General features: G+C 41.2%; 1 protein-coding gene across 3 annotated transcripts in view; it reads left to right on the top strand.

Annotated features, from left to right (window-relative positions):
• Positions 1-2,119: 2,119 nt before the first annotated feature.
• RASEF (RAS and EF-hand domain containing) overlaps positions 2,120-15,682 on the top strand; it is a 32,691-nt gene continuing 19,128 nt past the window's right edge. For all 3 annotated transcript variants that reach the window (XM_027880219.1, XM_027880211.1, XM_027880229.1), the window contains exons 1-3: positions 2,120-2,760; positions 11,260-11,406; positions 12,186-12,276. In XM_027880219.1, the coding sequence (XP_027736020.1) occupies positions 2,396-2,760; positions 11,260-11,406; positions 12,186-12,276 (603 nt within the window). In that variant the 5' untranslated portion in view covers positions 2,120-2,395. The remainder of the gene's footprint in view (positions 2,761-11,259; positions 11,407-12,185; positions 12,277-15,682) is intronic.

Raw genomic sequence — 15,682 nt, 5'->3', positions numbered from 1 at the left:
TGGTCCCACCACTCATTCTTATGTCTCATCAAATAAACCGTCTTTTATTTGTTATCTCTGTGCTATTGTGTCAGGACTACTCAACTAAACAATGGCCTGCCAAGCAAGCACTGGTTGTGTGGTATTGTGCAACACTGCAGGCATCATCTATTTAGCAGAATATACATATGCCGTGACGGTGCTAAATCAGATGCTGTTCTTCATACCAGTGCCTGAGATTTGTGTGACAAAACTTCTCTAACAGTGGAATTAAGGGAGATGTCAAAGACAATGAAATCCACTGAATACATAAAGAACTACCTGCCTATTAAAGAACAAAGCATGTAGCCATTGTATTGGGAAATTTTATTGCAAGACCTTCATATGGCTTGATTAAAAATGGATGTTAATGTGAAAATTTCTATTTGCTTTCAGTGTTACTTACTATTTACTTTGCATCATATAGGTAGAAACATAAAGCTTCTATTGAAAACAAAAATTCAGACCTTCGCAATAGAATGGTCAGATCCTAAGTTGTATTACAAACAGCTTTACGTAGAAAAGCTTGGGAAAAGATGATGTTAACTATCAGAGAAAAAAAAAAAAAGGAAAAAAAAGAAGAAAAAATCCCGACAGAGACTACATGTCTAAAATCTATGCCCTCTACTTTAGCAGCCCAAGGTGGTCACTACCACAAGAAATACACACAAGAGAGTGCGTAAAAGAGTGGGTAGGATAAAGATTACTGAGAAATGTCAATTCATAAACCTGCAGCCCCAAAAGCAAACAAGGAGGTGAGCACATTGATTGGAGTGGGAACTCCCTGTCTGCGTAGTCAGACACAATTCAGCCCTGGATGAGGCTGTTGCAATTCAGCTCATGAGGTTGTTCACTCTGACAACCAAATGTTCCTGCTTCTATGAACAGAGAGCTGGGTAATGTAAGCGAGATAAATTTGTCTCTTTGGATGGCTGAACAACCCTTCATCAACCTCATAAGGGCTTCATGATACTCTTTGGATATAAAAATTTGATCAGCAGATGAGAGATCATGGAATGGGAAGAATACTTTTGTTAAATAATTTTGTTTTACAAAAACACTAGGAAACTGATGATCGTAGCACTTTACTACTCTTAGTAGTTCTGCAGTTGTGTGATGGAAATATAATGACAAAAATGTATAAAATCATAAACTTAAGTCCTTTAATTATCTGATATTTTAAGCTAAAATTTATATTTCAAATTATTTACCAACTGTATATCCCTAAAGTGCAGGGAACATTTCACAAAACTTTTTATTGTCTAGAGATAGACTGTTGTCTGTCTGTGTAAATTTGTCAAGAAAGTAATCAAAAGCTTTAAAAAAAATAATAATTTCTTTTGAGGACATTTCACGTCTCTTAGGCAGAGGAGTACTTTATAGTTCCCATTGACAGCATGGGATTTATTCTAAGGAGGTCTGGACTATTTCTGCTTTGCTGGATCACAGATACTTAGCCTTGGGTCTATTTTGGTCAATAAGGAAATGCTATCTTGATAGTAGGATTTGTATTCTGTTTATCACAACTTTGGTATGCACAATTTACATTTGTAGATAGACATAAAAAAGTTTAGGGAAATAATAGTTTCAAAAAATTTAACTGCTTCAAATGAAGTCTAAGTTTTGACTCTGACTTCAACAAGGGAGGCACCTTGACTTTTGTCGAGGAAGACTGATGTTAGTTTTTCACAGCACACTGAAAGTCTGGCTCCTTTGGTTTATTGATTTGAATGCAGCTTTTGCATGTTCAGTTTAAGCTGGCATTTTAACAATGCACATTTCTAAATTACTGGTGGTGGGATATCGGTGAGCACGTATTCACACTGTTTAACTCCAAGACTATTCGTGGTCAGCAAGAATTTATCTGTTGAAACTTTGTGGCATCCTGGGTTCTTGGTCTGCCAAGAACATCAGGAGTATTTTTATTCTATGGGAAAACAGAGGTGAGATTTAACACCTTATGGTGACCGCAGAGTATCGGGACTCACATTTGAGTGGTGCAGAGAGGTGAGACGTGTGTTTAAGCCCGCGGTGCCGGAAACAGTCACCTGTGCCAGAGCAAGAGGGCAACACCCTGCCCCTGCCCCTCCATGGGAAGTAGGATTGACATCTCCCGGCTGCCGTGTCGGGACCGCCCTGCTCTGTCCCGGACGGAGTTCCGCGGGCCTCTGCGGCACCCTCGGGCACCTGTCCCGGCCGGGAGCCGCCACCTGCGTTCCGCTTCCCGCCTCCCGGCCGCGCCCGGCCCCGCGGGGCGCCGGGGCGGAGCAGGACCTGTCCCGCCCCACTGGGCCGCAGGTCGGGTCGCCGCCGTAGCCCACCCTGAGCTGTCCAGTCCCGGCCGCGGTCGCAGGATCCGCGCCCCCGGCGCCGGGCGATGGATCCCGAGTCGGCGGGGGACGAGCTGTCCCGCTTGCGCTCCCTGTTCCTGGCGTGCGACGCCAACGGCTCGGGCCGCATCGAGCGGGAGGACTTCGCGGCACTGTGCGCCGAGCTGCGGGTGCGGCCGGCCGAGGCCGAGGCCATCTTCCAGCGCCTCGACAGCGACCGCGACGGGGCCATCACTTTCCCGGAGTTCGCCCGTGGCTTCCGCGGCGCCACGCGGCCGCAGCCCGGTGGCGGCGAGCCTGGGGGCGAGGAGGGCGACGGGGAGGAGGCGGCCGCGTGGGTCGCCGCGGGGCTGGAACAGCCCTGGAAGGACTTCGAGGTGCGGCTCGGTGACGAGGCGAGGTACATCCCCAGGTAAGGTCCGGGCCCGCCCGCTCCGTGCCACCCACGATCCCGGTGGGGGGCGCGGGTCCGCCTTCCCGCGGCTGGGGGCTGGGGCTGGCGGCTGCACAGCGGCCCCGCGGGGAAGAAATGGCCCTCCTGGCGATCCTGCCTTCGGTGCTGATGCAATCCCGGCTGGGAGACGGCCGTGCAGCCTGGCCCCAGCGCCTGCAGGTGTGTAGAGTCCTCCTCACATCTGCTTCCCGGCTTGGGTGGTTTCCAGCGCTGTTTTTCCAGCATGCATCTGCTCTGTTGCTAACTCTCCGCTGCGCTGCCAGCGACCCACGTGGGAAACTCAGGCCGGTGGAACGTACGGGATGCAAAGTTCTGCCGGCTCCGCAGGAACTTTCTCCCCGCGCTGTTCCCCGACCGGCCCAAGAACCTTTCTTCCAGCCCAGTCAGCCTTTTCCTGGTAAACAACAGTTTTGCCCCATTTCAAACAGATCAGAAACTTCACGTAGGTCTGTCTTAACTTGTTCCTTTTCTACACACTTGATTTCTACAGAAGGAGAACAAGAACAAAAGCCTTTTTGCAAGTTTGCAGAAATAGTTAGTAACCTAAAGTCAGGCAGAAACTCAACAGGAGGTGAAAAAAATCTGACTCATGGACAGCGGTAACTTGTGAAAGCATCAATTTAATTTTGGTAATAGTCTATGTCAGTATCTTGGTTACTATGTATTGCAGCAGCAGTTTGAGTATTGTCTAGCTGATTGTCTAAAAGGATAGTAGGAGGGAAAGGTAATAGGTTTCATTGGCTCCACTGTGCAGATGCATCCCATAGTTGTGCTAAATTCATTATGACTCATTTAATGTAATTTGTGTTATGATTCTTTTACAAGAAAACTTCAATTAACTAAATTTTGATAATTAAATACTACCAAGTTGGCTGTATTCTATTCGTATTCAGCTTTATAAATACATTTGAACATACTTTGTCGTTTGGTGTATAAATTAGGTGTGTGCCAACATTAGCTGAAGAACAGTGTGCTCTTTGTTTTCTTGTTATTTCTCTTTCTCGTCCTAAAGTGCAAGAAGCAGGTCTGTGTTACAACTCAGTTTATATCCATTGGCAGGCCACACCTTTTTTGTTGAAACATACGTGTAAAGGGGCTTTTTCTTGTGAGTAGCCCCACTGAAATCATTAGAACCACTTACGTGAGTACTGAATATATTAATTTGTTTGAGGAGTCTTAAGCAACAGAATATAACAAAATCATGTGAAGTACAAGCTGGAATTCCAAAAGTTATTTAACTTTTTATTTAAATTATTTAGTTTATTTTAATTATTTGTCACCTAAGGATTTAATTTAAAAATGCAGGTAACATTATGGTTACATTTAATCTGGACAAGGAGTAATTAAACATAAAAGAATGCAATGCCTTTGGCATATATGTAGTGAATTGCCACTGGAGATCTGTTTTATTGGGAACTCACCCGTTTTCATTAGTTTATTCCTCAAAGAAGTATTTGCAGTGGTACAGGAGTAGACAAAAAAAGTTCAGAAATGTACCTATTTGGTGCTCCAGGTAGTGAATGCTCCAGTGAATTGCCCATACTGGAAAGGTTTAGTCCTTGACTGTGTTACTGGGTGTTGCATTCTTTTTTGTGGCCAATCTCAGATTTAACTGAATTTCAGTAGTAAGATTAAAAGGTTCCCTCCACACTCCTAATAGACATGCTCCTGTAAGCATGTGGGAAAGTCTTCTGATGGCTGTCCTTTTCCATTCCTCAGCCTGAGGAAAGAATGATACAACATCCACTGACACTTCAGGATAAAACCTGTACAGTGAATGCCATGACACGTATTTTTGTCTATAAATTACAGGCAAAAAACTTCTGCAAAACAGATTTTTAAATTTAATATCAGAGACCTTCAGTCAGAAAGAAAAAAGATTTGGGACTGTCAACAAAGACTTTAAGCCTTCTGAGGCAATATTTTTGAGATATTTGGCAAATTGGGTAATTTTATTGGAAAATGATCTAAATTAATTTGATCATAAGGGAGTGAATGAATCTGGAGCAGAAAGTTTTTATCACTGTCTTGAGTTGAATTCTGCCTCTGAGAGTCCTCATACTTTATTGCTTTGCTTTTGGTCTTGGGGTCTGTTTTATTTGTGTGTCTTGTAATTTTGGCCAAGCTGATGGTTCATCAGGCTCTGATTTCAGTGCTGCCAGACTGTGAGATTTTATGCATCATACAATTCCAATATACTTAATGTGTTATGATAACAGTGTGCCCCAAAGTCATGTCATCTGAAGCTGTATAGAAAATGTGGATCTGGGGGATGTGATTAAATGAGAAAAGCATGCTGTTCTTGACACGAGCTGCTTAAACTGTGAACACAGGTGATGCTCATGGAATATACTTATGTACTTCAGCAAAGAATAGGAACTCTACTGCATAAAAAAACCCATCCAAAACCTGTCATGCTCTTGCTGTCATCAGCCAGGACGGACTTCTGCCAAAGTCAATATAGAGCACAGCCTTAACTCTTGTCAGCAATTTGTGTTTACTTCCAAAAGAAGACGAGCTGGATATCAGATATCAGACAACCAGATATCAGAACTGGAGAGGTTTCCTTGGAAATTGAAGCATGTTCCCTGGAGAGGGAATAAAGGCAAATTCTAAGGAAAAACAAATACTGGGTCCTCCCTTGTCACAGTGCTGAAGAGGGGATCTCTGCTGTAAGAATGTTGTCCTGTCTTTTAATACATCTCGCGATAGGGGTTTGACAGATATGTTCTGCTGAAAATGTGATGGAAGCCTTTCTGTAAGCCAGAAGACTTTCTGAGCTAACATAAGTTTTAGTGCTTTTCTGCTTTTTACTTTAATCAGAACAACACCTGTGCTAACTAACTCAAGCACTGTAGCATTCATTTTCCTTGCGTTTTAACGTCATACGACCATTTGCCATAACAGTGTCCTTTGAGGCATTCTCCTTTTCCACAGACTTCATGCTTCCCTGCCTGTCCCACAGTCTTTTCCACTCCTGCTCCACTGGCTCTAAATCACCCCTCTGTTTTTAGAAGGGAGCACCATTTGTGCCTTGGAAACAGTGAAAATCGTTTCTCGGGGAATCAGACCTTGGCTGAGCTCTCATCTGGGGGTTGCAATTTTATTTGTCTTCTTTTAATGCAGCCTATTTTTGAAGGGGCAGATATGGAAAAAGAAAAGGCAGTGTTAAAAAAACCCCTAGCGCTTCAAGTTGACAAATGCCTTGAATTTTACACCATGTTAAAATTTTGTGTAATCTGTTTTTCCTCAAGGCATTCAATCCAGATGATGTTGGGTACTCAGCTGTGACAAAATTGGAGCCTTTCCATTCTGTAATGAATTTGGTTGTTCTTTTCTGGTTGCTGATGCAGAGTGGTGTATGCAATGTGTCTGCTTTTCAGAAAAAGGTACTGCTTTATCTCTTGGTGGCACACGCAGGTGATTGGTCTCCAGCGTAAGGACAATCATCAGACGCATAATGCCTGATCTTTCTTTCCCACCAACCACCCTGCTCAGACATTACTGGCTCAGACCATCTTATACTTTACCTCTTCATGTCCATACCACAACAGAGCTGCTACAAGTGATAAGAGAAATTTTACAGGCTGACCTACACTAGGAAGAGGTCATTAGAATAGTGTTCTAAAACCAAATACTGCCCGCAGGGTCAGACTAAGGGGAGCCCATGTAACACGGCATATTCTGCTAAATACACAGGGGGCACATGTCAGATATCAAGCAAGTGTTGAGTTTTTATTTGTTGAAAAATTCCATCAGCTCCCTCTGAGCTGCATTCAGAGTGTGGATCTTTAGGCAAATGGTCACTGTATGATAAGGAAACGAAAAATAATCCTATGAATTGATAAGGATTCATATAGCCATGTGGGTTAAATGAAATTATGACACTTAATATAATCTAAATATCTGGTATCTCTTAAGACCAGTGCTGTGGGGGTTTTGATGTGTTTTTTTTTTTTTTTCCCTTTCTCCTGCTCCTCCTGTATTCTGCTATCCTTCTTTAAATCTACCATATTACAAATTGCTTTATGTTCAGAGCAGTTTTATTTTCTTTATGTAATTCTCTCAGGAACTCCCTGAAACCATGTAAATACAGTAACTTTGCTTAGGTTAACTCATGTGAAGTTGGGCAAATATTGACTAATTACACTTACTAAGTACTAATTTTACAGACAGTTTATTTTATAAAACCTTTGAGATGAAGTACTTCAGTACTGCCAGAGCAATACTTGGCCAGAATGCTATACTTACTGGGGATACTAGTGTTTTATGTCTGTACTTTGCAGAAGCAGCAGGAAGGCATGCATGTGTAGTGTAACCATAGTGCCAGATGAACAAAGTGACAGTCTTTCATGTTGTGTATTAAAAAATGCTCTTTCTATGCATTAGTATTTGTGAATGTCTACGGTTGTGTTAATGTTGAACTTAAAGAGGTACAGCTAAATATGTTGAAAAGTGATTTTAGGATTTGAGGAAGTCCGGTTTTAAAGGGCAAACCCAGCCATTTTAGATTAATTTTCCTGAAACTGAAGTAAGAGCATTTTAATTGCCTTTTTGTCCAGCAAAAAGACAGACTGTTTAGAGTTAAAGTCAGCTTGGTGAAATCCATTTGTAAAATCTTCTTTGATAAGTAGTTTTGAAGACCTAATGAATTTACAGAAAGAAATAGCACATGTTTAAGGAGAATTTGGGGCAAACAAACAAATTGGGCAATATTAATTGCAGCTAATCTGCTCTACTGCAGTGGTGTCACTGGTATTCACCAAAACATGTGAAAACAGAGAAGTGATTGAAAATACCAATTTGAAACAACTAAACATCAAATACTTACTGTATGTTGATATGAGTGTGTACATAGCTGCATCCTTCTGAAATTCTGCTTGTCTATAAAATATTATAACAGTGTACTTGCTGCTAATTCATCACGGATACTTGGAGTGACTATATCAATAACAGTATTCCCAGTTCATGAAAGTGTATTACTTCTTCCTGAAGGCATAAGTGATTAAATAGAGTCCCATCAGTTTTGTTACAGGACTTTGATTTCTCCCGTGTCTGGTTGTTCGTTAAGTTTTTTGTTTGTTTGGGGTTTTTGTTTGTTTTTGTTTGTTTTTTTTTTTTTAATACAGTGAGTACACCCTGTAACATTGCCATAGAAGCACTCACACAAGTGTCACTGAGAGTTTCAGTGACCAGTTGTGATCTATAAAGCCTTTCAGGCCTTTTCCAGGAGCCAGCATGGTCAGCATGGTTTTAGTTGTACAGGTCACTTTTTGACTTCTTAAGCCTAACTACTTCCTAAAACTGAGTCACTGAGTTATTCTGAATCCATCTGGGTGATAGCTGGTCACTGGGATAAAAAGGAATATGAAATATAAGTTTTCTTTTTAATCTCAGGGGGAAAATCTTTCAGTAGCTCCTTTGTGCTTCTGACTACTTCGTCTTAAAGCAGATTTAGATGTAAGGCAGAGACTGAGCAGCATGGATATACTGATTTCTAGCTTTAATTTGGGAATGTATATTTGCATATACTTTGAAAAGAATCACTGAATTGTTAGAATTGGAAGGGACCTCTGGAGATCATCTAGTCCAACCCCCTGCCAAGGCAGGCTCATCTACAGAAGGTTACATAGGAGCATGTCCACATGAATTTTTAATGTCTCCACAGAATGAGACTCTACTAACTCACTGGGCAACCTATTCCAGCGCTCTGCCACTCTCAACACAAAGAAGTCTTTTCTCATGGAGGTGGAAATTTTTGTGTTCTATTTTATGGCTATTACTCCTCGTCACTGGGCACTGCTGCAAAGAATCTAGCACCATTCTCTTGACATCTGCCTTTGAGATATTTGTAGGTATTGATAAGATCCCCTCTCAGTCAGACTAAACAAGCCCAGTCTGCAGTCTCTCCTCGTAAGAGAGGTGTTCCAGAACCCTGATCATATTCGTGGCCTTCTGGTGGACCGTCTCCAGTAACTCATTGTCTTTCTTGTACTGAGGAGCCCAGAACTGGACACAGCATTCCAGATGTGGCCTCACTATGGCTGAGTCACCTCACTCACTGAGTTACGTACTAGGGGTAGGATCACCTCCCACGACCTGCTGGCCACACTCTTCCTGATGCATGCCAGGATACCACTGGCCCTCCTGGCTGCAAGGGCTCACTGCTGGCTCATGGTCAACCTGTCATCCACCAAGACTCACAGGTCTTTTTCCTCATAGCTGCTCTCTGGTAGGTCAGCCTGTTCTGGTACTTGAGGTTATTTCTCCCCAGGTGCAGGACCCTACACTTGTACTGTTGAACCACATTAGGTTTCTCTCTGCCCAACTCTCCAGCCTCTCAAGGTCCCACTGAATGGCAGCACAGCCTTCAGGTGTATCAGCCACTCCCCCCAGTTTCATATCAACCACTCCTCCCAGTTTCATATTGTCAGCAAACTTGTTCAGGCTGCATTCCAGCCATTCATCCAAGTTGTTGATAAACAAGTTGAACAAGGCTCAAAGCAGTACTGATCCTTGGGGAACACCACTGACTGCAGGCCTCCAACTGGATTCTGTTCCTCTGATCACAATCCTCTGAGCTCTACTATTCTTGATCCACCTCTCTGTCTATTCATTTAATCCATGTCCTGAGCTTACCTACAAGGATGTTGTAGGAGACAGTGTCAAAAGCCTTGCTGAAGTCAAGGCAGACAGCATCCACTGCTCTACCCTTGCTGACCTGTCCTGCCATGTCGTCATAGAAGTCTATAAGATTGGTCAAGCAGGATTTCCCCTTGTTGAATCCATGCTGACTCTTCCTTATGACCTTCTTTTCTTCAACATGGTTGGTGATGACCTACAGGAGTTTCTGTTCCGTGACCTTTCCAGGGACTGAGGTGAAGGCTGACTGGCTATAGTTTTCTGGGTCCTCCTACTGGCCCCTTTTGAAGATGGGAGTAACACTGGCTTTCCACCAGTTATCAGGCACCTCTCCTGTTTTCCATGATTTTTAAAGGATGGTGGAGGTTGGCTTAGCAACAACACCTACCAGCTTCATCAGCCCTGGTGGGTGCATCCCATCAGGGCCCATGGATTTACAGTGTTACGTCTTCCTAGATCATCTCTAACTCAACCCTCAATTTCCGAGGGAAATTCTTCCTTTCTTCAGCCTTTTCTTACCTCCAGGCTCTGGGATTCTTGTGGGCTGGCCTCAGCAGTAAGAACAGGAAAATACAGCATTTAGTATCTGCTTTCTCTGTGTCTTGCTTTACTAGGATGCACTCATTTGATTCAGCAGTGGCCACAGATTTTCCCTAATTTTCCTTTTGCTGCTGATGTACTTGTAGAAACTCTTCTTGTCCTTAATATTCCAAGTGGGCCTTGACCTTCCATGTGGTATCCCCTACATATCAGTGTTCAGAAGAAGCTGGAAGAGGGAGTAGCTGTGGGTGTGGCATTCTTGTTAAGAGAATGAAAGCTGTGGAAGTACATTGCAGTATTCCACTGCAAATGTATTCTATTCCTGGAACAAAGTGAGCACAGTCTACTTGTTTCTCTACTCCTATCAGTGTAAGACACTGAACCTTCAATTTTGCTACTCCATTAATAATTTCTCTTGTAGGAAGTCTTTGCTATTGTGCATGTTATATAGTTATATATGTTATATACAGTTATAAAAGTCCTTGAAGATCCAATCCTATTTCAGTGACCTGTGATTTGCAAGACAGTCATGAAAACATTTGCTTAAGTAACAAATCTTTTATGTTAAGGTCAAGTAATAAGTAATTTTCCTACTGTTTGCCTCCTTTCTAAGAAACAATGTTAAGCATAGTTTTAGTGAAACTAAAAGGAAGATAGAAAATTGCAGAACACAGATGTTTTTATCATGTTTACATTTCATATTTCTAAAAATCTTGTATGCCAACTAAAACTTTTTTATGTTTTAGATTGGGCTGAATTTGTCTGCCTTGAAAGACTGAGAAACTGTCCATCTCACTGTGGCTAGTGCTATTTCTATTTTACATGCAACTCATTTAAAAAACTGTGTGTATATTTACACTCTTTGAACGAGTGACATCCTTCAGCAGCTATTTCTGGATATGAACAGTGTCTACTTCTGTCTAAAATTTGAAACTATTCTGGAATAGTTTATTGCCTGTTTTGGTGAGCAGTTTACAGCTCTGAAGGATAACTACTGAAGTGCTAGGAAGTTATGAAATGTGTCACGTGTTAGCAATTCTCCTACTATGAATTTTATTTTTTCAGTAGCTATATGAAAGTAGAGAAGTGGAAACAGTAAGCGTAGTGTAGAAGAATTGAGACATACTGTGCTGAATGTTCAAAGTCCTTATCTACCTTGCTAAATTTTAAAACTAGGCAAAGAGTTTTTCCATCTTGATTTGCAGTAAATTTTTCAAACCTGTAGTAGAACATTGTTCCAAATAAGTGCATTAAAATGGTATCTCTCATTTTCAGGCAAGAGCAGGTCAGTGTTCTGTATCAGAACATACACATAGCGGAACCAAGATTAATCCAGTCATACGAACATGTAATTAAGAACTTCATCCGGGAGATCAAACTTCAAAGCACAGAGATGGAAACTTTGGCCATAGCGGTAAAAAGGTATAGTGAGTTTTGTTTCTAGTTCAGTTCTGCAATTTCTTTTTTTCTCTATCATGCTTCATTAGCTTAAACTACTGAGAGATAATACCAAAATAAGCCAGGCAAAGTATTTCCATAAATCAAGTTCAAAAGTTAGTTTATATGTGTGCAGTTGTGCATCAGCACATGTAGCAGCATGCAGAGAGTTCCATGTTCTTACTTTGGTAAGTCCTGGACCAAATTTTTGTAGACTATTGTTATGTTGAATGTCTTAAAACGTTTTGACTCCTCCTCATTGGCTGCAACTTTGAGTTTTATTATACATGTCCATTATGCTTTCATTCTAGAAACTGTATTTTTGCTTCTTGAGCTTCAAGGAGTGTATTTACCTATTTTAACTACTTGGCATTTACAGTCTCACGTAATTATTACCACAACCAAACAGATTAGCTCGAGACAGAGAACTTGTGTATGTGGGTGATGCACGTTACTGCAGTTACCCTTCATGGGATAATCTGAGAGGCCTTTTATCTCTGTAACTTAATTTTAAAAATGCAGATATGATGTATTTCATGCTAGTCATCATCTGTCAGCTACTATTTAAAATCTAATTTGCCTGTCTCCTCAAAATAATTTGGGATTCTGGTTCCCAGGCACTTCAGCTTCAAGGGGGCAGTGTTAGAGAGTTTCCCTATACGACTGTCTAATTTGTTTCAATTGAGGTAAGCAGGTGTGTTTCACACAGTGTTTCTGTCAAACCAGAGGGCAATTGCTAAGAGTATATTTTTTTTAAATTTTAGAGCTCAGGAGAAGGCAGCAGTTCAGCTCAGTGAGCTAGAGGAAGAGATGGAACAACGGATACAGGCTGCAGAGCATAAAGTTAAAAAGGAAGTGAGTAATTTATATTTGCAGAATTTCGTAATTAGAGAGCTCTCGGTGGTCTTAAGCAGGATTGATGGCCAGGTGTGGTTTTGGTCCTGATGAGCTGACTCAAAGCTGCTGAGAGCAGGACCTGGATGAAAAGAAGCTATCCTTGAGGTAAAAATGAATGCTCTTAATGCTTTCCCAAAGAGGAATGTCTGCTCTGATGTAATGAAAACCAAGAAAAAAGTGTCTTTCTCTTTTATGAGAATATGCTGGCCAAGGGGATTTTCTTTCTGAGACCAATATTGCAAGCAGATTGGAGAAAAAGATCTTTTGCCATAAAGGAATGGAAACTAGTAGATGAAATTAGTAGTAGAATTAGTGCTTAGATCATTTAGTCCTAATTTGTGTATCTGCCTGGAGTAACGATCTTTCTTTCCTCCTTTCTCATCCTCCAACTATGTTTTATAGAGTTATGGACTTAAGAGAGGGTAGTTGTGATAACAGTGTGTGAGGGCCTGCACCTCCCAAAATTGATGGGAAAATCTGTTTTGATGTGCTTAAGTTTTAGCTGTTGTTTCAAAGAACTGGCAGTCTTGATGGAAAAGTACAAAAATCCTCTTGTCCTTACCCATTGAAAGATATATTAGAGTCACATGTGACTGTGTTCAAAGCAGCAAAACCAGTTGTCTGCTTCATTTTGAACTGTTGCTAAATTAATATAAGATGAGCCTTAACTTTACAATATGCATAAGAATAACAGTTTGTGAAAGTGTTTTAATGTGGACATAAGATATGCATTAATTAAAACATATACTATGAGCATAATTATTGCTTGGTAGGACACACAATATACTGAATGTCTGTGTAGGTTTGCTATGGGTTCTTTCACCAGAGCATTTTCAGAATCAGAAGCAACAAAGTGCTTTCTGCCAACCTGTTGATTTTAAGTAGTTCACAGTAATTGATCTGTGAAGTTAAATCCTGATAGATTTGCTTCAAATGGCATATTCTTTTATACGAGAGAAAGCACTCCTACCAAACCACAGAAGTCAATTGTTTTCGTAGAAACAAAATATAGTGGCATAAAAATGTTAATAAAGATATCACCACTACAAAAAAAGTGTGTTGTAATATGTTTAACTACTGGTATTGCATCTCCTAGTAGAGATAAATGTTCATTTCCAGAGAGACTAAGCAGTTATGTTTGGAAAACAAATACATTTTCTCTGGAAAATTGCTATTTCTCAAAAACCGATAAATTGCTGAAAAAAGCCCTTAAGACTTTTTCATTGCTGTAAAAAGATGACTAGGATGTGTGCATTTTCTCACACTGAGAACATCTACAGTTATGTACTTGCATTAAGCAAAAGTACATCTTCTACGTTACCCACTTTTAGTCTGTATTCTCATTCTAAAAAGTCCTCGAATTGACACCAAGTTGCAGGAATTGCAGTTTCACTGTTCACATCTACCTCTAGGTATGAAAGATGAGCTGTTGTTTCTCACACTTCTTTTTTCATTTTCACTCCTCAGTGTTCCCTTGTAGCTCCATATACTCCACCTAGTAAAACGCCCTGAGAGTAAATGTTAAGTTATTTACTTTGTGGGATTGTGCTAAGCCATTAATCTTAATGCCTGTAATCAAGGCTATTGTTTGTCAGAGTGATCTCACTCATGCTACCGGAACACCTGCCTCTGCAGAACCTATCCTGTATTTTGTTGCTTCAAGGGAAACAAATATTTACCGAACAGTACTGAGAAGTCCTGTATAGTTGCCAACAATAGGGGAATCCAGCTTAAACTGATTACTTTGATTACTGTTTTAACACATGGATTTCAACATCACCTACAGGAAAGCACTGAATTCTGAGCAAAGTCCATGTCTGTCTTTTCCATGTGAAAACTCAACCTGTCTCATTGGCACCACTAGTCACTGCTGCATTCTGATTTCTTGTGTTGTGAAACTGCACTGAAGTCCCTAGGGAGTGACTGAAGTGAGTTAAACACATATTCATTTATAGCACGCCACACATACCATTCTTTTCATTGTGGCTGATGTAGCCTCTCTTCAAAATCTCTCTGTTTTGATTAAAATAAAACTCAGAATATTCTGAGTACTTGGTTTGATATTCAGACTTTTTGATATATCATATTAAGATACTGATATTCAGGTTGAGTACCATATGAAATTAAAGATACTGTTATCTGTTACCTTTTACTGACACGGCCCTGTAACATCCCAACACTTGGGAGCAAAAAAGTTTAGGAGAAAAGCCAAAATAAAAAACTAAGTGATGGTGGCATGGTAATATTATTACTAGCACATTGTATGCTGAACCATAGAAGACTGGTTTGAAAAAAGAACATAACGACCCAATTTGTGCTTGGGTGTGTATGTATTCATCTGTATATTTCACAACAACCAGTGAAAACAGAACTGGACACTGCCCCCACCATGGGAGAAACTCTTAAAGCAATACAGCAGGTGAAAATTGGCAAGGCAGCTGGAGTTGATGGAATCCCACCTGAAATTTGGAAGTACGGTGGCCAAGCACTCCATATTAAGTTTCACGAATTTGTGGTGCGCTGCTGGGAAAAAGATGAACTGCCTTCAGACCTTCATGACGCTGTCATCGTCACCATATAGAAGAGGAAAGGAGATAAAACAAACTGCTCAAATTACCGAGGTATTACTCTGCTCTCCATTGCTGGTAAAATCCTTGCAAGAATTCTTTTGAACAGACTAATACCCACCATAGCAGAAGATCTTCTACCTGAAAGCCAATGTGGTTTCCGAGCCAACAGAGGTACCACAGACATGGTATTTGTTCTGAGACAGCTGCAAGAGAAGTGCAGGGAACAGAACAAAGGACTCTATGTTACCTTTGTTGATCTCACCAAGGCTTTCGATACTGTGAGCAGAAAAGGTCTGTGGCAGATTTTGGAACGTTTAGGATGTCCTCCCAAGTTCCTCAAAATGATCATCTCGCTTCATGAGGACCAGAGCGGTCAAGTCAGATATGGGGACACACTTTCTGAGCTGTTTCCAATAGCTAATGGTGTGAAGCAAGGCTGTGTTCTTGCACCAACCTTATTCACGATCTTCTTCAGCATGATGCTCCAAAGGGCCACGGCAGACCTCGATTTTGAAAACGGTGTCTACATTCGATATCGTACCGATGGGAGCCTTTTCAACCTAAGGTGACTGAAGGCCCACACTAAGACCTTAAATCATCTTATCCATGAGCTGCTTTACGCTGATGATGCCGCTCTCGTCGCCCACACAGAAGTAGCTCTGCAGCGTTTAACATCCTGCTTTGCAGAGGCTGCTGAGCTTTTTGGTCTGGAAGTCAGCTTGAAGAAGACAAAAGTTTTATATCAGCCTGCACCTCAGGAAGTCTTCCATCCCATTGGTGAAACAGTCCAACAG

This window comes from Empidonax traillii, unplaced genomic scaffold (assembly GCF_003031625.1).
Source record: "Empidonax traillii isolate 1590-97213 ecotype Southwest subspecies unplaced genomic scaffold, ASM303162v1 scaffold6:size4315531, whole genome shotgun sequence".
NCBI lineage: Eukaryota > Metazoa > Chordata > Aves > Passeriformes > Tyrannidae > Empidonax > Empidonax traillii.
Note: the sequence above shows the minus strand (reverse complement) of the source record. Positions and strands in the feature narration are given on the sequence as shown.